This window comes from Leptidea sinapis, chromosome 38, assembly GCF_905404315.1.
Source record: "Leptidea sinapis chromosome 38, ilLepSina1.1, whole genome shotgun sequence".
Taxonomy (NCBI): Eukaryota; Metazoa; Arthropoda; class Insecta; order Lepidoptera; family Pieridae; genus Leptidea; species Leptidea sinapis.
Genome location: NC_066302.1, coordinates 4,146,018 through 4,173,924, shown reverse-complemented (window position 1 = coordinate 4,173,924; position 27,907 = coordinate 4,146,018). Strand labels below are relative to the sequence as shown.

The window sequence follows — 27,907 nt, the reverse complement described above, 5'->3', positions numbered from 1 at the left end:
TCCCAAATAGGTATGGTTGGTAATAAAAGACTTCTGGACGGGGAACCTGACACCACTCTAGGAATTGGATATCGTGTCCGTAATTTAAGATTATCGAGCCCTCACCCTGTCTTCGGACTTTAGATAACTCCATGACATCCCATCGTAGTCTGCTCAGCGCTTCCTCCAGTTTCTCCAACTTCTCTTTGGTTCACAGTGTCTTGAGATTATATGTTGCCAGGGCCAATGGTCTTCGTTTGTAGCTATTGTATATTGTAGCCTTGCCAAACCCGGACGTTCTTAGCACCCCCTGCCCCGTCGCTTATGTAGCTTCTACAGTGGCCACCACTATAGCGAGGGCGCCGGGGCCTTTTAGTGTCAGTAATGTTTTTGGGTTTTGCCATAATCGCAGTAGACGTTGATGCTCCATCGGAAAGATGTTGCTGCCCATCCTCCTAATGTATTGTATCCCTAAGTCGCCTCTCCTCTTACGAGACCCACGGGAGAAGATTGGGTGGTGCTATTCTGGTGCGACTGTTATGATCCCGAAAACAGTCTCAGTCGGTGTTTCCTTCCGAGGAGTTACCAACTAAAGTGAGAAGAGGTCAAAATCGTGGGAGAAAGATGAATTGCTCGTTCTTCGGAAAGACCGGTCATTGCCTACGCGGTAATTGTTTTATAGAACCGAAAAAAAAGTTACTTCAGGTTGGTACACTAACAATTGTTTGCCACTTGTCTGGAAAAGTTCTGAAGAAACTACCTCGCAGTAGGATCCTTCTTCGCGACGGCAACGCCTAGTCGCATAGCACCTGGCGAACGATAGATTATTTGCGCTGTCACGCGTGGAATAAAATAAATAAGTTAACTAAAAATAAATAATTTTAGGAAAACGTTTTATGGACACCCAGGCAGCTGTGGTTGCATTTCACAATGCCGTGGAAGAGGGAACCTTGGACGAGTATTCAATGTTTTTTCTCAGTGGTCCCGTTTTCATTTTGAAAAGTTAATAAAACTTATAACTTGCAAGTTTAATCAGTTTTTTATTCGTTATTATTATTGCTTTTTGATAAACTAAAATTTCTGGCGGTGGGGGTAATGTTAAATTCGTAAAGATACTTATTTGAAGATGTTGGATCCTTCATACATCACGCCCAGTTAGTTGTTTTTTCAGCATGGCGACACGATAGAAGTTACATAACGTACCGATTGTTGGGAACATTTATAAATACATAATATAACATTTAAAGCTAAAATACAATACCTACGTTTTGATTTAGAACTGTAGAATGGACATGAATAAAACTTCAGTGGGAATAAAATTATCAATTTTTCTTATTTCCTATCTTACAGAATTATAATTATACAAAATTATGCTATCTTTACCAAAAAATTTAGATCAACTACTAAATAATAAATCTAGTTGGAAATCATTTACAGAACTATTCCTAGCAGAGTCATCAGGAAATGACAAGCAAGTGTTTCCTAAAGAATCAAAAAAGTTTAATTCAGAAACTTGGCTTAACAATGAATTATTTGAAGCCATTTGACTGTCGGTTGCTATGTTCTCTAATGGTTTGTGAGTATCATTAATATGGTTTAAATCTGACTGCAATAAATTATTTGATTTAAGGAAGTCTGTTGATTCATTCAATAAAGTTTCAGCTGAATGTGTTTCACTTTGTACATATTTCATGGGCCAATCTTTTGTAGTATCAAATCCAATCTCATTTAAATTGTCACATGATGTAATATTTTCCATTATTGTGTTGTTTTGTTCTGGAATATCTGTTTCCATAATATTATTATCTTGATTTCCTGCCATGATTCCATTCTCTTGACTTATCAGAGGTTTAATCTCTTGAATATTAAATTTCAGTATTTTATCAGGATTGATTTGAAATCTAGTAAAATGTGTTGGTTTCGTAGTTGGTTTTATAGGCGATGACCGAATATCAAAGTGTGTACTGTGAAATTTTATATGTGGTGGTTTCTTAAAGTTTTCTATATTAATATCTTGTTCCATCTCTCCATCTGTTTTTTTGGCTACTTTATCAGACTTATTTTGATTTATATTAATATCAGTCTTTTGGGTATTGCTAAAAAAGGCAGCAATGTCTTCATCTTTAAGCTGGGTTGGTAATTCAGATTGTGCTGTTAATTTAATTTTTTTATTATTTGTATAAAGTCTTGGTTTTCCTCCCTGTTCAATTCGTTTGCCCACCGTGGTCCATTTTTTATTCATATTTATTTGTGCACAATTATCTATCAGTGGTGATGTTATGTTATCATTGTTATTATTTGCAACTTGTGTACTTTGATTTGTATGATTTAATGGTTGGCTGTGTAAACAATGTCCATCCTTATCCTTTACACAGTCTAAAGCATCTAAATTGAAAATATATTTACCGGGATCCAGTCCTAGTACCCTGAAAAAAAACATTATCTAATTAAATTTTCCATAGCTTTGTTTAATTTTTTTTTACAATGTAAATAAGTGAAGCTACCAAATGAATTTAAGTGTTATATGCTCTAACAGAAGGAGTGATTCACAACTACAATATTTGTTAAGGAAACAATCCAAGAAACAGCTAAAATATCTGATTTAGAAGGTACAGGTATTCCTTATTTTCTGGAGTAGAATTGGGTTTTTGAAAAAAAAAAATTGTTTTTGTGATAAATGGAAAGGTCATAAATAAGTTTTATAACAAAACTTTTTTTTTTTCACAATAATTCAAAAGTTATTTCAAAATAAAAATTTATTTTTCAATCCTGTCAGATATATAGAGTCTGAGTCCTGAGTCATAATATTAGTTTTCACTCATTGCAGTTGATAGAAAAATAATAAATACAGTGTTTTGATCTATTTAATTTTGTTGTCATTGTTAAATATTTAAATTTATTTTAAAAATTTCAAAAAATTATGTACGAATACTACAAAAACAACTCCTGACAATTTTTTTTAAATGTTCCCCAAGATGACAAACGTCGAAATAAATGGTTTCAAGCAGTGCACTGTGATAATCCCAAAACCTAATCCATTTTTTTTTGTTGTGTAGATCATTTCGATGTAAGTATTTCTTAATACCATTGTTATTAATTAGCACCTCTAATATCAACATTAGGAATATTATCAGACTTTGCCTTAATAGATCCTTTATCACACATAGATAATCGCAACCAATTAACAACTCTTATTTTAGCAATAAATTTTCAATATTATTGTCTAGTCACGTGTAATAGCCGTAAACTCTGTACTGTTATGAAATAGCTAGAACATTATGACGTCACAACTATGGTGACCAATCATGGCGCGTTTATAGTCACGTGATTTTTATTTAAATTTCATCAATTTTTATATTTTATAATTAATTGAAAAAATATTATTTGAATCTTTTTGCATTAAATATCAATATTGTTAATAATAAAGTTTTACAATACATAAAAAAAATCAATAATTTATTTTTTTTCAACACCCAATTCTGATAAACTAATACCTATATTCTCTCGCAACTCCGGTGGAATCTCAGGAATGTTGCCGGTATTTAAGATAGATAAAGGCATTCCTGAAGGTTGGATACCTTCAAGCAATGCCATATCTAACCTCAAGCAAAGCTTTTGGGTTTTCCTTTTAATGTAAACAAAAAGTGTAAAAATTTACACTGAAAAACAAACACACTAAATTTTGACACAGGTTATTTTATTTATATTTATGTATGTATATTTTTTTAAACCGAGACGATGGTTTTTCTATGTGTCATGTGTGAATGAGCTGTGGTGCTTGGACGATCATGTTATCAGAATCACTGTTTCAAATTTTTAAAATTATAATTATTACATATATTTATAGTTCTATATATATTTTTATCTTCTGTATAATACAATATTTCTATTGCCTATTTCTGCCGTGAAGCAGTAATGTGTAAACATTACTGTGTTTCGGTCTGAAGGGCGCCGTAGCTAGTGAAATTACTGGGCAAACGAGACTTAACATCTTATGTCTTAAGGTGACGAGCGCAATTGTAGTGCCGCTCAAAATTTTTGGGCTTTTCAAGAATCCTGAGCGGCACTGCATTGTAATGGGCAGGGCGTATCAATTACCACCATCTGAACGTCCTGCTCGTCTCGTCCCGTATTTTCATAAAAAAAAAACAATAATTCTACAGATTCTTTATTTATGTAAATTTTTTTTATTAAGTAGTAAGTCAGTAATCAGTATTTGATTTTAATTCAAATGTAATTTATTTATTTATTTTCATGTAATCTACAGCGTCACAATTTATGTACAATATAATTACATTATTAAGTATAAAAATAAGGCCAAAACTGATTACAGTATATAAGTATTAAACAAAAGAAGTAACATTTTATGATTTAAACAAGCCAGAATAAGATAAAATATTTACAATTACTATAATAAGCTACTTAGAAAATAAGCTTTACAAAATAAGGTTACAGGAGTGTGTGTGCGTGTATGTAAGGTTGTGTGTAGTGTATGTGTGTGTGTGTGTTTGAATAATCATTGCAGTCGATGTATATTTCTTATTTCTTTTTTTAGCTGTACTTTGGACAAGCAAAACATATCTAAATTAAAATAAGCTTTATTGTAGGTGAGAGCCAGATGTTGCAGAACAGAGTTTTGTGTGTAGTTGGTGTTAGCTTTTGGTACAGCCAGAAGGTGCATGTGACGAGTTCTAAATTTTAGGACGTTCAATGAATAACTCGCTAATTACCATTTAGGATTGCTTGCAATAGCAGCATATCGTTTAGCTTTCTTCGATTCTCTAAAGTGTCAATTTCGTAGTGCTTACAAGCTTCTTCATAGCATGAAAAGTTTTTAAATTGCTTGAACGCTAGATACTTTAGGAATTGCTTTTGTATGGATTCAATCCTTTGTTTGTGTATGATGTAGTAAGGTGACCAGATGTTACTTGCATACTCAAGTGCACTGCGAACATAACTGAAGTACAGACTTTTTATGCACTCTATGTTGCTGAAATTACTAGTTGCGCGTTTGATGAATCCCAGCTGCTTATATGCTTTATCTGCTACGATATTAACCTGGTCGTTCATAGAAAGCTTAGTATCAATTTTGACTCCCAAGTCTCTAACTGAGCTCACTTTAGATATTGATCCGCCGTTTATCTTGTAATCGAAATGTATTGGTTTTACTTTACGTGTCAATGTTATGTAGTGGCATTTTTTAACGTTAACGACAATCCTAGGCAATAGGCATTATACAAAAGCGGGCCAAGGATAGAGCCTTGTGGCACACCTGATGGTATTGACACGAAGTCGCTTCTGGCGCTACCCGTCACAACAGCCTGCATACGATTCGTGATATATGAGGTGAACCATCTGTGCAGATTCCCACAAATTCCGAGTGCATTTAACTTCTGGAGTAATATTATGTGATCCACACGGCCAAATGCTTTTTCAAAGTCTGTGTAGATCACATCTACCTGATACCTCTCATCCATGCACTTTAATACGTAATCGGTGAATACCGCCAAGTTAGTCACGGTGGAACGATCCTTCATAAAACCATGTTGTTTGAAGGGGATAGACCTAGTAATTGGGGGTTTAAAATAGTGACTCTTGACTTCTAGGATTAAACATACAAATTTGATTTGTACCAAAATTTATGGATAATTCAGGACTCGAACGCGCCCCTCTCGGCCAGCTATCTGTTGGATGATGCGGGAATTTTGGTACAAATTAATTTTGTGAATGTATCCTGTTATGCACCTATACAAGCAGGCTTTGTTTAGATTGGGGCAAGATAATTTTTTGTAAAAGTGTGTCAATATTATTATTACTTTCACACTGGACTACCTTAAAAGTACAGTGAAGTCTATATAAATATTACCTTCCAATGTCCTCATTAATTGTGCTCGGCTCTCCTTTACTTAATCCATCAGTTCTCAACAAACATGGAATCAGGGACTTAATTGTATCAATAAGCTGCTGCAATTGTTGAATAAATATACTGGCTTTATCTTGCTTGCAGCTGGTCTTTATGATTGCAAGAAGACATTGAAAGAGATTTGAGTGACATTTTCCTGGTGCATGTGTGGGATCACTTTCATAATGCCTTTGTAGACTATAGAGACTGTTAAATATCTGAAATTAATGTTACATTATTATTATTTATCAAATTTAGGGTTATGTTCATTTCTATTCATGTTTATCCATAAATTATAATGTTATTTAAAAAAAAAATCTATAGTTACACAGATTAATTATCTGTTCATATTTAACTGTAGAGACTAATTTATTTAAAGAGTTCTTTCAGAACTGGTTCACATATTTACTGAAAATTCTCAGAACTACAAAACCACAAAGAAGGGAGCAACCAATTATTATGATTAAATACTACTGACCAACAGGCTTTTTGTTTTTATCTGTCATAAAGTGATATAGGAAAACTTACTGAAGAACATTGATAACAACTTAATACAGTCCTATTTTTTTTTGTTGATTTGTGCAAGTCCTCTTCAGGCAATATACTTTTAGGTAGTCTTATGGTTCTCCCACTTTTTGTCACCTTTACCTAAAAAAAATAGTGGTATATTAACAAACAAACCCTTCTCTCTCTCATAGCGCCATTTGTTTCCAAAGTGGTAGTAGTGTCTAGTATATTAGAAATGACATCAAAAAGAATTCTAAAGGAATCAATTTTGAGAAAAAAAATGCCTTTTTAACATATTATGCTATAATATGGCAACATTATACATTATATTAACACACATATCAGGATAATTTAATATCCTGTGGTACTTTAATATACAAAATCACCTAGCATTCAAATTATATGGTTGAACACTGAGATAAAAATTGATGATTAATTAAAAATATTATTTATGATTCATAAGTCATAATTTAAATACAAATTGATGACATTAACTTTTCCTTATAAATACAAATTAATTATATTTATGAATTGATTCTTAAGTATAATTAAAATTTCACCTCATTTTGGACTAGGGTGGGATCATCTTCTTTCAAATTTTTTTTATACTCCTTCTTATCTTGTTTTTTTATAGTATTTCTTTTACTTTCCACTTTTTTTGATTTAACAATGGCTTTATTTGTACCAATTACTGATATGTCCTTGGGTGGAACAACTCTGCAAATTTTAAGTTTAAAATAATTAATTGCAATATTTTAGATAGACAATAAATCTATGAAGTCTTTGTGGCGAATTAGTACAAAAAGCAGAAAAATTTGTATGAATATGCCATGTTTCACTAACTCCCCAAAAAAATAAAAAAGATTCATATTTGCAAAGGCATGTTGTTATCCGAATTAAACTTACTTATATACAACTTTTGTACTTGTAGCAGGATCATATTTTTGGTCTTTTGCCATGATTTTCGGGTTATTATATATGTTTATAGCATGATTAACTATTTTCATTTGTTCATCACTTAGCTCATTTAGGCTGAAACATAATCAAGACACTAATTAAGTCTAAAAATTATTAAGAAATATCTGCAGTTGCAATAAATATTGGTATAATTAATAATATATGGTAACTTAAATTAATTTATTTAAGTTACCATAGCCACTCCTTTGAGTAACATAGGGAAACTTCTCGATAATTTCAGCTTCTCAATTGCAGTTGGTTTACGCCTGGGTATCCCTAGAACAATTGCCAATGTAGACAGCCTTGGTAACCATGACTTATCTTGCCGCCTTAAACTACGTCTTGTGTCGGGCCTTTACTACCGTCAACATGCTAGCTATCGTAGCGCCGAATGGAATTTCACGTGATGATGGTAAGAGGCCTGATGGCATGACGTTGATTCCTTGGAGTCGTGGAAAGCCATTGGTGTGGGATGCGACTTGTGTGGACATGCTAGCCCCCTCTCATATTGAACATTCATCTAGAGCGGGAGGTGCAGCGGCGGAAACTGCGGAAAACCTAAAGCGGAGGAAATATGCATCACTCGGTGATGGATACATATTTGTTTCCTTTGGGGTGGAGACGATGGGTCCTTGGGGTTCATCGGCACAAAAACTCATAAAAGAGCTATCCAGGCGTCTAACTGATTTAACAGGTGACCCAAGATCTGGTATGTACCTCTGTCAAAGGATAAGTTTGGCTATACAAATGGGTAATGTTGCCAGCTTTATGGGCACCTTACCTGCAGATAGCAAATTTAATATTTTCTATTCGTAATTAATTAATTTTATTAGATTATTTAAGTTTTATTTTATTATTTTTTATATAAATAGCGTTATTAATTATTAAGTCATATTATTATTAATATAATTATATTTTTTAATAATTAAATTATAAATAAAATGTATATATATGTAAAGAGTGTATATAAAAATCCTATTTTGAAAAAAAAACAAAAAAATTTAAGTTTGAAATTCAATGTTTTATAAATTCACACAACTTTTATTGTATGTGTTAATTGTAAATAGCCAATCATAAAGAAAGGTGACCACTCTATTCCATTAGAGTTCTTTTAAACACACACCAATTCAATATTAAATAATTTAGGCAATTAATGTGCTACTCATAAAAGTTAACAAGGCATATGGTGGGAAAAGCAATGAAAGCTTAATTCTTGTTAACATTTGACACTTAATTAGACTATTGTTAATTAAATAACAATCTAAACTTAGCAGTGTCTTAGAAGTCTCCAAAACCCAATGATGTGTGAGCCTTTGAAACCGATAACATATTTTACAAATACAAAATACTAGTAAATTGTTTCCACCAACATTTAAATATGTGTGTATTGTATTTGTACTTAATTATAAAATATTACAACATAATATACATTGAATAAACATACCTGTGATATGTTTCTCCTAACTTAATTAATTGCACCGATTTGATTGGCTTTGTATTACTAAAAACAAAATAATAAATTAATAACAAAACAATTTAAACACTATTTTCATATATTAAAGACAATAACATACTTTTCTTTTGGTTTCAATTTAGGGAGTACTTGACTAGTCTTTGATTTCTGATGACCTTGCCTTAATATTGGTTTGATAATTTTACTACAGACAGCTGTTTTCGACGAATGAACCAGGCTATTATTCGAATTTGTAATAAATACTGGATTGAAAACAACGTTTTTTGTTGTAGTTGCATTGATTTTTATTGTGTTGGTTTTATTTTGGCTTTGGGCTAAAACAAAATTCGCTAGTTTTAAGCCATTTCCAACATTGTTGATTAAATTTGGTTGTTGTTTATTGTTCTGTTGTATGTTTAGGTTATCTTCCAATTTTCCGCTATTTTCATAGAACTCCTTGAGTTTAGCACTGACCGGCCTTTCATCACTTTGTGAAGCGACAATTGATGCTGGCTGTAAATATCAACAGTCCACTATAAAATCATTGTAAGAAAGATTATCACAATCATGCGGTGTAAATAATTTACCTGTTCAATGGATGGTGCTTCAACAAAATAAATGGGTGTGTATTGACGTGAATCCAAAAGAATTGTTTCAAGGTGTGTATTCATCCTTAATGTTGAATAAAAACATTACAAGAAAACTAAATCAGTTTAATAACTGCAGTTAACAAAATATTTACCAATTACGACAAGAAACAAACAACTTTTTTTTATTAGATTTCATGGCCCTGGTAGGCAGCGAGATGTTTAAGTATTTTTAATTTTTATTTCATTTATCTCACCCGGGCCAGGCAAGGGTTTTCGGTCGAACAGCCTTATCAATTGCAGATATATACGGAGACTAAATTTAATTGAATCTGTAATGGAAGATTAAGATTTTCATATTGTAGGTGAATAGCAAAATACAGTGTACTACGTTAAAAGTATTAAATTAGATCACAAATAATAACCTATTGTTAAATAGTAAATAATCCAATTTTATTCGATCTCAACTACAGCAAAATATGTGAAACAAACAGAGGTTATGGTAATAAAGAATTTGTAGATTCTGAGACTGTTTTTCTTGGATAGATTACCATAAATAGTAAACTACATTGGGAGTCCACTGTATATCAGTAACTTAGCAACTAGATTGAGTTCTGCAGCTTTTGCCGTTATAAAGATAGTAGACTGATATGAATACAGTTCGTTGATTTTGTGAGGAAATGCTGCAAATGTTCACAGTATTTTTATGCTCCAAAAGAGACTTGCTACGGGATCATTCAAGTTCATCCTAGCCCGAAGGCTTACTATAGTATAGTAGATTGTGTAGAGGTTAATGATGCATGGTTCTGGTCTTTTAAAATTGTATAATATTATATTAGTTGTTGCATTTAACATTTATCAAGTGTATTATGTTATGTTATTGTCGCTTGCTATGGTGAATAATTAAATTTCTATTTCTAACATCCGTGATTCGGAAACAAACATTATTATTCATCATCTAAATGTTTGACCCATAGCGGAATAGTCACTAACCACTCGGCTATAAAAACGGTCTATTGAAAATAATTCTTCAAATTATTTTAGTAGTTATCTTCTTATTATTTATTGGGTATTATTACTGAACGAAGAGTTTAAATTCTCTTTGGACATATCCATAGGGCATAGGTGTAACAATTTTAATTATTGATCGTACGAACGTAGTGGTTAAATTCTCTTTGGTATAACCTAATTTTTTGGGATCCTTTTCCTATATCACAGCGCTGTCAAGCTGAGGTGATTATTATATTTAATTATTTAATAAATATTATTAACGTTACTAATATCTTATAAAAATTGCGATAAGGCTACTAAATTGTTAATTCACAAGAAATCTAATTGTATACATCTATTGCTGAAAGTTCCACTTGATAAGTTATTAACGAAGTTTTCGGCCACGTGCGGATATCTAAAACAAGAAAGGTGAATTTATTTTTCAGATAACAAAATGACTAACTCCAAGGGTTATCGCCGCGGAACTAGGGATTTGTTTGCCCGAAGATTCCGTACTCATGGAACTATCCCGCTGTCGACGTATATGAAAGTGTACAAAGTTGGCGATATTGTTGATATCAGGGTAAGCTGACAAATAGACTAGCAATTACGAATTCAGATTTTATTTTTCAACCATGATACCTTTAACAATACCTTTTTTATTGTTACAAATAAAATGCTGATTGCCAATTGCCTTAACAGAATATTGAAGGATATGTCATAATATGATTCTTTTAAAATTTAACAACTGATACGAATTAATATCATTCAAATGTAAAGTATAGTTGATATATCTAAACTATGATAATGTTAATCTGTTATTTAGTATTAACTATAAGTATTGTTTAGTTTAAAGAAGTAATGAATTTATTTTACTTTATAGGGAAATGGTGCAGTTCAAAAGGGTATGCCACACAAAGTATACCACGGAAAAACTGGCCGTGTATATAATGTAACTGCCCATGCTCTTGGTGTTATTGTAAACAAGAGGGTTCGTGGAAGAATCATTCCTAAGAGAATTAACATCAGAATTGAACATGTAAAGCACTCCAAATGCAGGGAGGACTTTCTTAAGCGTGTTAAGGAAAATGAGAGGTTATTGAAAGATGCCAAGGCAGCCAACAAGACTGTCAATCTCAAAAGACAACCAAAACCCCCAAGAGCTGCCTGTATTGTTAATGGAGCTGAGAAACCAATGCTTCTTGCTCCAATCCCGTACGAGTTCGTAGCTTAAAAGAATAAACTATTTATAAGTAATCTTTATTTTTATTTGAATTACCTCTATTATCATAATATACATAATAGACTTTAATAGCAAGTGAAATGGCTATGTTGATTAGGGGTACTTTGGGCCCAACATCTATTTCTTACAAAAAAAAAGTAAGAAGTGTATAAATAGTAAGTGGTGTTATATTTTGGTTTTAAAACTAGTTGTCAATGTTATTAATTATAGGTATACAAATTTATTGAAACTTATATCACAGAATAATTAACAGTACAAACTTAGAGGCAGATAACTTTATGTAAAACTTGCAATTTGTGTTTGCAGGCATGTAGGACTGCTTCGATAGATTAGTACATTTCTTCAACTTTTATCAACAAAAATTGTTTTCTTACAGGGTTGTCAGTGCCTGAGTTACAGTATAATAATAAAAATTTCTAAATAATTTATTTGCGCCGATCTTCAAGCAGATTGTTAGCCAGCCTTTCTTGGGCTATCTAAAAATTTTCCGATGCTGTTAATTGTACCGTGATACACCTAAAGCAATTGCTTATTTCTATGGGCTAATTCATTGCTCAAACTCAAATCTAGTAGGTGTCATGTAAAATATACGTTTTTTGGGTTTTAGTATTTAACTCAGGTCTGAATTCTAGAGTAGGTTACTTTTATTTTTATGGACACCCATTTACACAAATTATCTTGCCCCAAACTAGGCATAGCCTGTACAAGACAACGATATATTTAATACAATATACTTACTTAAACATACATATAAACACATCCATGGCTCGGAAACAAACATCCATATTCATCATATAAATGATTGCACCTACCGGGATTCGAACCCGGGACCTCTAGCTTAGTAGTCAGGGTCACTAACCATTCGGCTATATGGGTCGTCAAATTTTATAAACAATTCTATTGAATGCATAGGTACACACATGACTTCATTTTGCGTCACGGATTTACGAATTCATGAGGGCGCATACAACATGAATATCGAACTACAAAATGTGGTTCTCAAAGAATTTATTTCCAAGGTGGAATGTTCACGTGTCCTGGATCGTAAGTTGCTGAGTATTGTAAGTTGCTGCTGCTCCTTATACGCCGATGATGCATGAGCTATACCAGTATACACAGTGTACTGGATCAACTTATGTTGCGTACTGTCAAGAATTTTTGTACCTAGTTTCGTATTCATGGTAAACATTTGTTTAGCAACAGTTGACCACCGTTGTTGGTGAATGGCAAGAATGCTGCTGGATTTTTTTGTTTTTGTTTAAATCAAATGGGTTGTCCACACACGCCATTCTGCGTTAAAATGTTGCCTGAGAAAGTAGTGTTGTTGTGTTCTCTGTAAAGTGTGGGGCAGACTATCCCCGCACTTTCTTCTGCATATCTGTGTGGCGGTCCTCCACAGTGCGGTTTTAAGGAGCTTTCTTCTACGTACTACAAAGCTGTGGAATAAGCTTCCTTGTGCGGTGTTTCCGGGACGATACGACATGGGTACCTTCAAAAAAAGCGCGTACACCTTCCTTAAAGGCCGCGACGCTTCTGTAATTCCTCTGGTGTTGACTAGAGAATATGGGCGGCGGTGATCACTTAACACCAGGTGACCCGTACGCTCGTTTGTCCTCCTTTTCCATAAAAAAAACTGATGTTAGCGCTCCCCGGGCGTCAACTCTGCAACATGGCGTGATCAACTCCGCAACACAAGTTTTGCCCGCAATATTTTGATAGCAACTCGGCAACATGTATATGCAACCATCTTGCCAAACAAATGTTTACCATGAATACGAGGCTTAATTATAACACCACAGAACTTTACAATTCGCATCCAATGTCAAATGCTTCAATTCGTGGAGTTTTGTGGGCGATTCAACCATACGTAATTGCAAAATTATGCACAGATTACTCTCAGTAAAATGGATGTATGCATCTAGACGTAGTTCATTTTGAGCTAGTTTAGTGACAAACCTAAATGTCATAGGTTTGTCACTAAACTACGAATACACACTGAATCCAGAAAGCGATTTTTTTTATATGAAATTAAGGGACGAGACGAGGTAATGGATACGCCCTGCCCATTTCACTGCAGTGCCGCTCTGGATTCTTGAAAAAACCCCAAAAAATCGGAGCGGCACTACACCTACGCTCGTCATCTTGAGACATAAGATGTTACGTCTCATTTGCCCAGTAATTTCACTAGCTACGGCGCCCTTCAGACCGAAACACAGTAATGCTGACACATTACTGCATCACGGCAGAAATAGGCGCCGCTGTGGTACCCATAATCTAGCCGGCATCCTGTGCAAAGGAGCCTCCCACTGGTATTATTATTATATACAGCTTTAAGAAAGGTGTGGTGACACCACAAACATTTCAGGAAGAAAAATAAAATAAGCAAATTAAATTCACAATTTTTTATTTTGTAATGAATTGTAAATATTTACAGTGAATGATGTCGAATAAGAATAATTAAATAATATAATTTTTATGCCGTTCCAACGTTAACAAACTGGGCATATCAACATGTTTTATCGAACCTATATAAAATAATTTATATTGATTTTAAAGAAATTTAACAACTAGCATCTCTAGATTGGTAAAACAATATATAACCCGTCTCAGACGACTTTTGTAAATCCGAAGTTAGGCCGTAGAAGTCTTCTATCGCAGACGCCTCGATTTTCTAAAATGGAAAATTTCATATTTAGTTATTATTTAAAATAATTTTAAACTTTCTAGCTTCTTATATAATTACTAGTGGACCCAACAGACGTTGTCCTGTACACACGTCTTAAATTTGCAAAATCTGTCCAGCCGTTAAGAGTTCTTATTTATATGGACGGAGAGAATTATATTATATGGACGGAATTGAGAATCTAAACCAATCTCAAATTCACTGAAACAAACAAAAAAATCATCAAAATCGGTCCGGCCGTTTAGGAGGTAGTTTAATTGTGAATCTAAACCATTCTCGAATCCACCTGAAGACACACACCAATCTCAAATTCACTGGAACACACAAAAATATCATCAAAATCGGTCCAGCCGTTTAGGAGGTAGTTCAATTGTGAATCTAAACCATCCTCGAATCCCCTTGAACTCACACAAAAAATTTCATCCAAATCGGTCCAGCCGTCTAGGAGGAGTTCAGTGACATACACACTCACAGAAGAATTATATATATAAAGATAACTTAAGATAATTTATACGTCTAGATAGTCTCTTGCTGTTAGACAACCGATAAAAACTTTAGGTTAGTTCTAAACTCAATTATTTCAACGTTTTCAGTCGTCATAGTCTAAAGGCATAAAAGGCATTTTTTTTCTCAAAATTGATTCCTTTTGATGTCAATTCTAATATACTACCGCTTCGGAAACAAATGGCGCTCTGAGAGTGAAGCGGAAGAAACTCTCCCAGCTTTTTTTTTGCGTTGTTTTTAATCAAATATACAATATTGTATTGTCATTGCTATTGCTATAAAATAATCATAATCTAGTCCCAGGCTGTCGGATCACTTAGATATTCAGATGGAGTAGTAGGATTTACAACAGAGCCATTTTTTAATAAAAAATTTAAATTTATTTATAGATAATGCCTGAACAGTGGCTGGGACTTTATTAAAAAAGTGTACACATTTACCCTTAAAGCTATTATGTATCTATCTAGACGTATAATGATATAAGCATATAGCCTTACTAGCGGACGTTTTCAAAGGCCAGAATGGCTTGGGCTCTCGAGACTGTGAGACATGACATGCAGTTAGTAAATGAATCTAATATCTGTATAACGGTCATTGCTGAATCTTAACTCGCTAAGGGCTCATTCGCACCTTGAAATGAAACAATAGCACTTTTTTCCCAGCGTAATGGCGATCTACTATTTAAATACAATAAGCCACTTTTTTGCCTGCTCAAAGAGTCATCTTCGAGAGCCCGAAATTGAAGTAAAATGACTTTACATCAAACTCTCCATTCATGAAATCTTTTACACAGATTTGTGATGTCATGTCTCTTAAGCCTGGTGAACTGCAGGCCACCCCTTCCGCTCAAAGACTTGGCTAGCTCGTTGACATGGGTTGTAAGTTTCTCCGCGTATTTCAGGCTAGTTTGGGCTATTTCTTGCCAGACAATAATACACAGTGGGATACTGAATATGGTTCTCGATGTTTTGCTCTGAAATATTTCTAGTATTTCGATATTACTATTACTGGCAGTCCCCCACAGCTGCATACCGTATATCCATATTGGTTTGAGTATTGTTTTATAAATAAGCAATTCATTGTTGTCTTTTGTGAGTGAGGACAAATTAGCCAATTAAGATTGCGTTGTTTTCCGTAAAGCTGTTTTCTTTTAGTCCAAATTGGTTTTTGCCATGTCAATCTTCTGTCTAAGTGCATTCTGTCTAAATACTTTGAGTTGTCTTCTAGTGGTATCTTATTATTCGGGGCAAGTTTCTCTCCTGAGGGTATTAGGTGAGCTGACTTACTTTTATTCTCACTGTATAACATGTCAACGCTTTTTATGCAATTCTTTTTAATATAAAGGACCTGAGTAAAGTTAGACCTTGGGTTAAATTGTATTCTATGGTATATCTTGTCTTTCAAACATCATAGTTGCGTTTGAGTAATACATAGACCAAGTATAGTAACTAGACATCGGTTTGGTGTGGCCAACATGAGACAGATAATATCCTATATATATAGGTACATAATATAACACAAGTGTTCTTTCACTATCACTTTTACTTTGTAAGACACAACATCGCACCATATTTCCTTCGATTCAACTTAAAATTGCCACTGATGTTGAATAAATAGTGAATATTTCACACGTTTCACAACAATAATGGCTTTTTTTTATAGACTCAATTAAAAGTGATCGAAATATCGGTGCAGCGCTGTCAAGTTTGTTTAGCACACCAGGTGTACTGACCTTGACCTACACGCATTGCGAAACATCTAAATATAAAAAATCTAATCTCATTTCTTTATATAAGACTCGCATAAGTTTTTTTTACCTGTGTGAGTGAGACGGAAGCTATCAATTACTCTTGTTACTATACTTGTTCTATGGAGTAATAATATTTATTGAACAGAAGTATGAGGTAATAGTTATTTATGCAACTGTTGTGTAATAAGGGGTAATAAAACACGAATGTGGATTTATCTCACGAGGCGAAGTAATTTACATTTTGTATAGTGCAATTATTAAAATTCACTTGAATGTTATGTTCTTTTGCAGCGTTTTAAATATCCGGCGGTATGCTGTCAAAACTTGAATCGCTGATTTTTTTCAATAAAAATGGCGGGGTTTCGAATAACCTACTTTTTTTTACGGCGCGCCACGTTCTGGTAGTGTGGAACGCGCGTAAACGAAAATGTTCTTTTTTAAATTCATACAGATACCACGCATCGAGCAATAAGAATGTGGCTGTATGTTGAAACTCTTTGCGCATGACGGGATCGAAAAAAAAAACAAGGAGTGTTGTTATGAAATTCAGTACAACATTACAACACTCGTTTGGAAGATGTAATGGTTATTACGATATTGAGTGTAATAACGTTGGTAATAAGCTAACTGTTTCAGAATCTTTAATAGAGGATTTAAAGCATGGGTGTAGATAAACATAATAAAGTGTATCTGATACATACATCAACCATATCATCATCAAACAGCAGCCAGAAGCCGTGGCTCTTCACAATGGAGATGTAGTGTCCCCTGTTGGGTCCGGACCCGCAGTGAACCACCACAGCTACCAGGTCGTACAGCCGGTCTGGATTCACCGCGTCATCGGACTGAAATTTTTAGCACAATACTAAAATTAGCGGAAAATTATATTAACAATACTAAACAGCCATGTTTATGACGACCATATAGTTCAGTTGTTAGTGAAACTACCCACTAAGTTATCTCACTTTTATATGATGGATGTTTAAGTATTTATATCTTATTAAATATATCGACGTCTTCTCTCTCTAGTTCTTTTTTTATTTTTTATTTGTATACAATCATTATGATTGCCCCTATAGTATGGCAATGCCTACTTTCATGGAGCAAGGTATTTTTGTGTAAAAGTTTGCCAATATTATTTAACATAAATTATGGGGATAACGTCAGATGTAAAATAAACATTTTGTCATCATAGTGTGAAAAAGATGCAAGGCCAAACCATCGGTATCGTTGTATCGTGGGAAACCACATATATTATATGAATGTACACGCTGTAAGCAGTTTTGTGCCACGTAACTCAGATCGTATTGCTATTACGAAAAATAATAATTTAATTTGGTAAAATAAAGGTTTGCTGAGTTTCTTGCGCCTATTCATCTCTGGTACAACTTTTCGAATGGACTGTAGATTCTTAATTTCACATGATTAAGTAAAATCAAACATTGAAAAAACTTTTGTTATGGGTAGATTTGGTATATCCCACCTATTTGGAAATAATTATCTACTTTTGTAGATTCAACATACCATTTGATATGTTTTTAAAGTGATAACCCTCACTTTTGGGATTAATACATAAATAAAATTTGAAAAACAAATTTTTATGAACGTTGCGGGACTCGAACCCACGACCTGTGGCGTTCCGTGCCAGTACTCTAACCAACTGAGCTAACCGTTCGAGTGACGCATCGTCATAAAATCTTGTATGCTTTGTTTAACTCTCAGATTGTGGCTTCATCTACAGGATCCACTTTACAGCTGATAACCTGCTCAACCCCAATATTTGCATATTAGGAAATTAACTTGAGATACAAGATTTTATGACGATACGTCACTCAAACGGTTACCTCAGTTGGTAAGAGCACTGGCACGAAACGCCAGAGGTCGAGGGTTCGAGTCCCGCATCGTACATAAAATTTTGTTTTTCAAATTTTATTTGTGTATCAACATACCATGTTTCTGCCACCAGTTCTGCTTTATTATCCAATTGGGAACTCACCGTGTTAAACAGTCTCAACTCCAGCGGGAACACTACTCGGTGTGACACCTTGATGTGCCGGTTGTACTGCTCCATATACTTGAAACGCTTCAGGTGCAGCGCCAGAATGAGGGGCAGCTTCTTCACCCTCATCCGTTTCTGCGCCTCCTGGTAGCTGCTGCAGTGGTCGCATTTGAACTTGTTGTCGTTGCACAGGGTTTCTGTGTCGCTGAAGCACTTTAGGCAGTGCGTGATGCTGGTGTTTTGGTCGACGTCTACCTAAAGAGAATTAGTAACATTTAATTTTTTTATTTATTTAAATGTTAAGCTCCGCCAATATTCGTATCCAAATAATTCGACACATGTTTCGCTTCTGCACGTGGCACCCTCAGGAGATGTTGACACGCCAAACGAGACTGACGAATATTGGCGGTATCAAAACTCAAAACATTTGGATAGTTATGGATTTCCGCAAAATAACGCCGACTTCAATAAATTTTCTCCAATATAGAGTTAAATTATGTTCTTTCGGCAGTGTTTTAAAATCAATAAGAAATTGGTATTTAATGAAGTCAGCACATATTAATTTCTGAGTGCAGAGAACCAAAGAGGAAATCACTATGGGAGGATCGCCAAACTTGGAGCACAATTCAGGACCGTGTGGCAGTCGTGGAAGTTAACTCGAAGGATTAAGCTGGACGTATTCTAGTCCAACGACTGTTGCTGTACGGATGCGAGATGTTAAAATCAATTATTGAATGAAATTCGATAAATATGAATATATCGACGTTAATCTACTTGTTTCCGCTTTATCTAAAATCACCACAAAACATCGAACCACATCAACCAAACAAATAGATGATCTTAACGCGTCTAAAACCTTTTTGCTTTGTTTACCTTTATCACGATTTGTCTGTTTGAAAAGTCTTTGACTTTGTAAGTTATCTATATTCACAAGCTTAGAGCGCTATTGCACTACGTCCGATCCGAATCTGGTGTATCCTTAGAACTATTTCTAACGTTTGACGGTAGTTCGTAAACTACCATAGAAATAGTTCTACGACTACTTCGGACCGTGTTTTCACGGGTACGGGTGGGATTCGGATAGGACGAGAGCGAAAGCGCTCGATAAATAGATCAAAATATAGTTTTTTCTGCAAAATGGTAACAGTAGCGATATATAAATATAAAAACCTGTAGATCAAAGAAGTGTTCATCCTTGCTGCTAACAGTTTCACAGTTGAGACACCTGGTCTCGCTGGTGAGCGTGCCCTGGAAGATCTCGTGAACCCAGGTGGGTTCCGTGCTGTGCGGCAGGGTACCGTTGCAGGTCACGTTGGTCCCGTTGTCGCCGGAGCCTGGGGTCTTTTGTACTTTTAGCGTGCTCTGATTGCGTTCCGCTGAAATGGTTTCTCTATTTCAATCACTGAACGACAACAGCAAGCTGATAGGAATTTGTGTGGTATTAAAGATAGGTACGAGTCGCTGTCTCAAAATAGAATGAGTTCGAGATAAGCCAACATCAATAATTGATATACATGAAAATATATAAAATCTTCAGTGAATCATGTTAATATCTTCGAAAAATATTTTTTCCTATAAACATTTTTTTGAACGTGTTCTTTAAGTAACAGTTATGTGTTACATTTTCGAGTTCTTCTTTTAGTGATTATATTAAATGCGACAATATTTCCAAAGGCCATAACGAGTATTGCCGATACTTCACCACTCGTGCCAAACGGTACTAGATCCAACACCAATTTTCTATTTGAAGGCCTTTTCTATTAAGTACGCATAACCTGTGTGAGGAAGGAAGGTCTTTCCAACGAGAACGAATGCTGTGTATCTATTAAACATAAATACAGTAGTCGAAAACTTATTTTATAATAATAAATCTTGTATTTTATGCCCCATATAACGCGGGATGATTTTTGTGAAATTATAATGCTTAAAATTGCCTTCGCCTGTGTGTCAATTGTGTTATTTGTGTAGATATTAAAACCTTAATAAAATAGTAAAACTAGGCAAGCAATTGGAAATACTTGTTACGAATTGTGATTAATTATTATTATTAATACGAATTACGGGGTCGTAAAAGCGTTATACGGGATTACCTGTATTTGAAGGTAGTTTTATATTTGCACGTTGCACATTAAACTTGTAAACAATATACATGAAGCAATTTCGACACTTGTTATCGTTACAAGAAGATTGAAAACGTCTTGTTAGCGCATTTGAGAGAACAGTTGACTGTCACTATGGAGCCCCCGGTTCATTTCTCGCCCACCACGTACCAGCGTATTCCACTTTAAAATTCATATTACTTATATACGTTTATTTGACGCTTTATACGATTCATGATTGGTGAATAATAGAACTCTGAGATTACAGATCACATACCAGTAGATGACCCGTATGTTAACAAGAAAGTGACTGTGAAATAAGCCAGTAATAGTTTTTCAAACGAGAGTTTGAACTCTGGATTCAGTGATAATGAATTCGAAACCAAACACTACAGTAATAATTCCCAAACCTTTCGTAGAGCAGCAGAAAGAGGTTTACTAGGATTTTTTTTTAAATAATATTGATACACTTTTTACAAAAATTATCTTGCCCCAAATTAAGCACATATAGCCTGTGTTATGGGTTGCAAGACAACGATATATTTAATACAATATACTTACTTAAACATACATAAATACATATAAACATACATAAATACATTTAAACATCCATGACTCGGAAACAAACATCCATATTCATCATATAAATACTTGCACCTACCGGGATTCGAACCCGGGACCTCTAGCTTAGTAGGTTGGATTGCTATACACTCGGCTATACTGGTCCTCATATAGAATTGACCTCTTAGTTGGCGCGGGTTAGGAACGGGTACAATGAATGACAGAAGAATAACTCACTGCTACTCAAGAAATGTCAACAAAAGCAGAGAAAGAAATAGTTTAGATGGTGCTAGGGTGGCCTGTCAATAACATAGACGGAGAAATGTACTTTGTTAGCTTACAGTGGCAAGATTTTCCTTCCACGAGAGGCGTACTACTTGCTAGCTCTAACAGAAAAAAGTAGTAGATCTATATATATAAAAATGAATTGCTGTTCGTTAGTCTCGCTAAAACTCGAGAACGGCTGGACCGATTTGGCTAATTTTGTTCTTGAATTATTTGTGGAAGTCCAGAGAAAGTTTAAAAGGTGAATAAATAGGCAAATGCAGCTAAATTAAATAAAAACAACAAATTTGTTTTTCCTTTGATGTGTGACATAATTTCTATGAGAGAATTTATTGACGCATGGTTTGACAGTTCTGCTGTGAAACAATTTCATTACGACAACAGGGTGGATATTTTACGAAGTAATTTTTGATGTTATGATATATTATTGAAAAATTCATATAAAAACATTATTTTATTTATTATATACAGAACAACGTCTGTCGGGTCAGCTAGTAATTAATAAATTCGTCACTTGAAGAGTAATGTTGGGCAGAAAATAAAGGTCTATATTATCAACTATTTCTGTAACCGCTTACATATAAGCAAGAATATCGGTATCGGTATGTTTGCTTGTATTAAAATTGATATGAACTGTACCTATGTAGAAAATAATTCTATTAAGTAATAAACAAGGGCCTCAATTAGGCGTGAAAACAGAAAATGATTAAATAGATAACATGACAATGGGTCATTAATAATATTGTATAGTGTGAGTTGAATATAGAAACAATGTTAAAAAGGTTGCGTCGAAGGTCGAATTTTCACGAGGGCATAGAATGCGATAGTGTCCACCTTCGCACGACGCGCCACAAGTTAGGATAGCATCCCCACCATCTGGATGTGTGGCGGTCCTCCACAGTGCGGTTTTCAAGGAGCTTTCTTCCACGTACTACAAAGCTGTGGAATGAGCTTCCTTGTGCGGTGTTTCCGGGACGATATGACATGGGTACCTTCAAAAAAAGCGCGTACACCTTCCTTAAAGGCCGGCAACGCTCTTGTGATTCTTCTGGTGTTGCAAGAGAATGTGGGCGGCGGTGATCACTTAGCACGAGGTGACCCGTACGCTCGTTTGTCCTCCTATTCCATAAAAAGAAAGTTACCGGTGTAAAGAATACTCTACTTTACATACCAGGCTGTTTTGTAAACAATTTGTCTGTTGTTGTTTATTATTGCATATTGCAGACAATGGTTGAGATCATTTGAGAATAATCCTTATGGGTGTATAAAGACGCAATTCATTGATTCATTCAGTCATTGAACGATAAGTGGACATTCAGTGTGATATCTATTATAATGCGATACAACTATTAGTGTTATTGGTGACACGGTTCCCAAGTTAGGGGATTTCCTCCCAAATTTAGAGGAAAAAATGTGGGATGGGATTCTTATAACTTCAAATATTTTTTTTTAATTCAAATTAAGCAAAATAAAGGTGTAATAGTATAGGCCCTGGGATAATATAATCTAGCGAATCATATTGATTTTTATCCATACCGCCTTACCGACATCTAGTGCGATTGCTTGATCGTAAGAGTGCAGAGTTGAATAAAAAGCGATTATGATTTTAAAAAAACAGAATCTGAAGATGATTTGATGATGATTTTAAATAAAGAATTTAAGAAAATGATGTTGCTAGGGCTAGGGAGATAATTTTTTGAGAGTTGGGAACACTGATTGTTGATCCGTATTAGTGTGTAATGAGATATTGTTACCTAGTAAGATCACCCGCCCGGCCGTGACCAGACCTAGGGTGGACAGGGCTACGGTTTTACGGCTGACAATGTGGTCGTATTGTTGCCGTATCGGCTCCAGCAGTTGATGGCCTGACATTAGCGGAGATGAACGTCGAGGAAAAAGCAGTCATTGCTTATTTATATTTTACCCAACAAAAAAAGTATTGGGTTCATCCTATTTTAAAAACACGTTTAAGTAATGGCCCAACGGAATCCAACGTTGGTTTTCAAACCAGCAAACATGCTGAGTTGGGACGATTTTTTGGATCGTATATAGTAGAAATGTTTCAGTCTTTTTGTTTTTTGCTTATCAATCTTGAGTTTATTTTTATTTTATATCTTTTGTATTTGTACATACTAGTTATACGTTTCAAAATAAAAAAAATCTTTCTTTCTTAATGGCATATGTTTTTCACTTTTTATTACAATCTTCGTCAACACGAACAAAAGTTTTTCAATAGTTCTCAACTCGTTCTTTTATTTCTCCGTCGTCTTCGCTTCCACCATAACTCGGTAATTTATCCCTCTCGCGATCTATCTATAAATGTGATAATATACGGGCCGAAGTATTTTATTGACTACTGTGTAATAAATTATTTGGGAAATACCCGTTTTTCCGAACCCTGTTTTCTGTCCTGACATGTAACAATATTATATGATAGATACATAATTAACTTTCTTCTTTACAAGCTCTTTTTGAACTACAAAATATCCGAATGTTTTGCCTATCTCATAAAGAGTTGAATAGACATATAAATTCAAAAACCTAAAACACATTTTTATGTGGTAGGCTAGGTACGAACTTTGGCTCGGTGGTTAGAGTAAATGGTTCTGCCTATTGCATTACTCCTTTTTTGAATTCAGAAGATAGCAGAGATCCCGTTAGTCATTGGCCTTACTTTATACATAAAAATGCCAAGTTGTCATTTACCTATTTCATCATTGACACTACAATGTTTGGATGTTCAAACAATTAGTTTATTTTATCAATGTTATTTCTGTGACTCCAGTATATGCATGGCAAACATTTAATAAAAATATAACATAAAACCCTTACCTAGTATAATTTCATTGATGTGGTTTATTAGGAAATTTAAAAACTCATGTGCATCTTGCTGCATATAATTATCAAACTCTTCTGCAACAAAAAAAATAGTTTTTAAGTACACAATGCATAGTTATAAAATAATTGCAAGGAGTTGCTTCTAATTAAAATTTAAGATTATTATTGCTTTAGTAAGGTCAGTTCGGTGAAGACGGTCTATCGATGAATACTGCCTAGAAAGAAATACGACGAATTCTGAATAGCTACAAAAGAGCCAAGAGCGCTCATGGATACATTATCTCACCAACTACCTACACAACACCCGATGGATGAATGTCTCAAGCTGTAGACAGTCGAATGAAGCAATATGCACTGTAGCACAGACTACACGAAGACTTAACAGACATGACATCTATATAATGGTGGCCACCCTAATGGGTCACCCGGACAGTCACTGACACAATCCTGGAATGTGTGGGGGTGGCCAACCAACAGGCAAAAACCTTAACTAATATGAGGTCGCTCCAGGAAGCCTGCGAACACCCCAGAAATGTTCTGAAACTCTGAAAGGAGCTGAGCTAGTTGAAGTAACTAGTTGTTTAATTGCGGAAACAGGAGCCACCATTCTATAGCTACAAAGATGGCAGCATAATGTACGAAAACATAAAACTATTCACTAACTACAATAAATTGACATAGATGGCACTTATATAACGCACTTAGAGAAAAAATTACATTTGAAATTTTTGAAATTTAGTCTGGTTTGTCAACTTCCATTGAGTTGATATCATGCTATTAAAAAATTATGGTGCTTTTTCTTTAGTTTTATTCGGATCTCTGCCGCTCTATGTACATTAAGGAGTTATTTATTTATCTAAATATGACAAGAATAGAACAGTGAACATATAACCTCAAAATGTAACAGTGGGGAAGTCTTTCTAGTTTTTGGAGGCGAGGATCGGCAGACTTCGCGGTTTTCAGATGTTGTAAACGTTTTCCGCCTAAGAGTATTTTTAAATAAAATAAGTGCCATTGTCCCCCACATTCAACCTTGGCTTTAATTGATTATTATTTTATAACTACAAAAACTATTAACAACAGTGCTTTTAATTTCAATTGACTTCCAATAAAGAAGGAGACACTCAATTCAGCACAATTTTTCTTTAAGTACACCAATTTCTCCAGCAGTTCTGGACTTTTTTTTTTATTTAAAAAAAATGCGGGTTCAGGCACTACACTGACGGTCTCAATTATCTATATAAGAAATATTATATTTTAATTTAAAGCTGATCTACTTACCAAAGGAAACATTTTGATTTTTGAGGAGAAAGTATATTTTATCCCTGAATGACTTACCCAACAAACTCTTTTTCATGATGTTAGCCACATTTCAATTAAAATTTGTCATTAAATATTAAACTGCTATCAAAATACACACACATTGAAAATGTCTACATTCACATAAATCATCTATCTATAGAAATTTTTTCCACTAAACAGCCTCACCCAACATGATAGTGTTTTTGTTACAAACAGTTCATGTTTAGGTAAGTTTCTTAGATTTGTTTAATAGTATTCTAATTATTTAATCACCTATACATCTAAATATATAGAAAAACTGGTCTAAAATGTTTTAGAAGTGGCCAAGTTTGTTCAATGACTGAAAATTTTAATGTGTACTACCATCTTCGCCGAACTGACCTTATTATATTATTATAAATATGACTTTGGCTATGATTATTGCTATCTCAAATTGCATTCATAAGTTAACAACACTGTTAAATATAATAATTCATAATAAACCTATATATTACCTTTCTCTTTCCTTAACCTAGCGATAAACTTTTTAGGTGCAATAGAGCCTACTTTCTTCTTCTGAGTTGCAATACTATAAAATAAATCTGCTAGGCATGTCAACAGGGTCTCCTTTGTTCTTTTATTCTTTGCCTTGTATTCCAAAACCTTCTCTCTGAATGGACGGCAAAAATATAACGCTTGAAGCACTGAATTACTGTAGCAAGTGTTCCCAAACTGTTGAAAAAAAAAATATGGTAAGGTAAAATATTCATATACTCATAAATATTGTTAAAAGTAAAAAAATCCAATAATAATCAAGGTTTCATGGTTTGTAAGCTATGAAGGAGTGACTAAACCACATTTTTGTGAACACATGGCAAAACAATTGTCAATGTGTATCATGTATGTAATATGTAGAAGGTGGTAAAGACACTGTGTTCCCATAACCTAGGATGGATCGTCCCTTCAGCAAGACTGAGCTGGGCCATATACCTTGATCCACACAAGCATATCTGACAACTAACAATACTGACTTCATCTAAAGAAGACTGTCTGTCATCTTATCTTTGATCATAAACCTATTAACAGCCGTTTTCAATAACCTATCTACCCTTAGTTTAACTTACGGATACATTGCTGTCATTTAGTGACAAGATCTTATCTATCCGTAGTTATGTCCAATGCAGTTATAGTCCAATGATATCTGTCAATAGGTTATTGAAATGTAAGTAAGTGTAAAAGGATAGATTTGTCTATGTCTAGTAACTTAAACTAAGGATAGATAGGTTATTCAAAACGGCTGTAAATTAATGATGAATAAACTCATAAATTATCCACTATGATGTCATACGCTTATTAAATCTTATGTGTCAACAAAAAAACTACAACTCACATTTGTCACAAATCACAACAAAATTTTTGATTTGTCACATACATAAAATTTAAATTCCTTCCTGTAAAATACATATTAAAATAGATACACTCAGTGCTGAAATTTTATTGAATTAAAATTGTACTTACATTAACTAAACCAAAATAATGTTCATTTGGTGGGAACTGCTCAGAACCAATGTCTCTTTCTAGCTGTGATATGTTTGCGCCCTGAAATTGAATTTTAATCACTATCAAAATTGAATGGAAATTATACACACTCACGCCTTGTTCCCGTCAGGGTAAATTAAAAAAAAAGACATTTGAATACCAGCAGATGGCTGTATTATATGTAAATAAATTTCAACCAGCAAGAAAAATCTGATAAGACAAAAAATATAATACATGAATTGTTGACATAAGGAAGACTTGTGTTTGAGACATATTATGTTATCGGGAATTGATTTAAAATGCTAGAAATGCTGGAAACTGGGCAAAAATTACTATTTAGTCGGCTTTTTCAACCCATGATCAACCCTGGTAATGATATATACTAATTTATGCTTTAGAAAAAACTAATTAGTAATTTTTGTGAGCATAGGATACGTGTTATTAACAAATTTTATGATGTATTTAGTAAAAAAGCAAATTGTAACCATTCTCTGTTGGAAATTAAGGCCGAGATCCTGACATATTGACATTTGCAATCCTGTTTAAGTCTTCGGATAGGAGTAATTAAGAATATTTTTGTCTTGCAATCAAGCCATATTATTAGTTAGGTTACTTCATCAACCATAATAATTTTGCAGCCATCACTACTGTATAAACTTTAAAAAAAATTACTGCTAAATGCTAACGCAAATCGCAAGTAGTAAGTTCTAACTTGTAAGTTTTCACAAATTGCAATTAGAATTAGTCAAA

General features: G+C 34.1%; 3 protein-coding genes across 3 annotated transcripts; 1 reads left to right on the top strand and 2 right to left on the bottom strand.

The window, feature by feature from the left end:
* Positions 1-1,293: 1,293 nt before the first annotated feature.
* Positions 1,294-9,608, bottom strand: LOC126975855 (uncharacterized). Its single transcript, XM_050823929.1, has 8 exons — positions 9,386-9,608; positions 8,920-9,311; positions 8,790-8,846; positions 7,295-7,420; positions 6,949-7,105; positions 6,410-6,529; positions 5,846-6,099; positions 1,294-2,405 (listed from the first exon to the last, which is right to left on the bottom strand). The coding sequence occupies exons 1-8, from the start codon at positions 9,467-9,469 to the stop codon at positions 1,376-1,378; spliced, it is 2,220 nt and encodes a 739-aa protein (XP_050679886.1). The 5' UTR covers positions 9,470-9,608; the 3' UTR covers positions 1,294-1,375.
* Positions 9,609-10,481: 873 nt separating this feature from the next.
* LOC126975881 (60S ribosomal protein L21) lies at positions 10,482-11,632 on the top strand. The gene is made up of 3 exons (XM_050823975.1): positions 10,482-10,618; positions 10,822-10,958; positions 11,259-11,632. Exons 2-3 carry the CDS (start codon positions 10,830-10,832, stop codon positions 11,607-11,609), a joined length of 480 nt encoding a protein of 159 aa, XP_050679932.1. The 5' UTR covers positions 10,482-10,618; positions 10,822-10,829; the 3' UTR covers positions 11,610-11,632.
* A 2,373-nt stretch (positions 11,633-14,005) lies between these two features.
* LOC126975873 (ubiquitin carboxyl-terminal hydrolase 46) lies at positions 14,006-27,907 on the bottom strand. The gene is made up of 8 exons (XM_050823957.1): positions 27,643-27,907; positions 27,137-27,217; positions 26,134-26,350; positions 24,332-24,412; positions 19,725-19,930; positions 18,552-18,809; positions 17,257-17,400; positions 14,006-14,289 (listed from the first exon to the last, which is right to left on the bottom strand). Exons 1-8 carry the CDS (start codon positions 27,685-27,687, stop codon positions 14,179-14,181), a joined length of 1,143 nt encoding a protein of 380 aa, XP_050679914.1. The 5' UTR covers positions 27,688-27,907; the 3' UTR covers positions 14,006-14,178.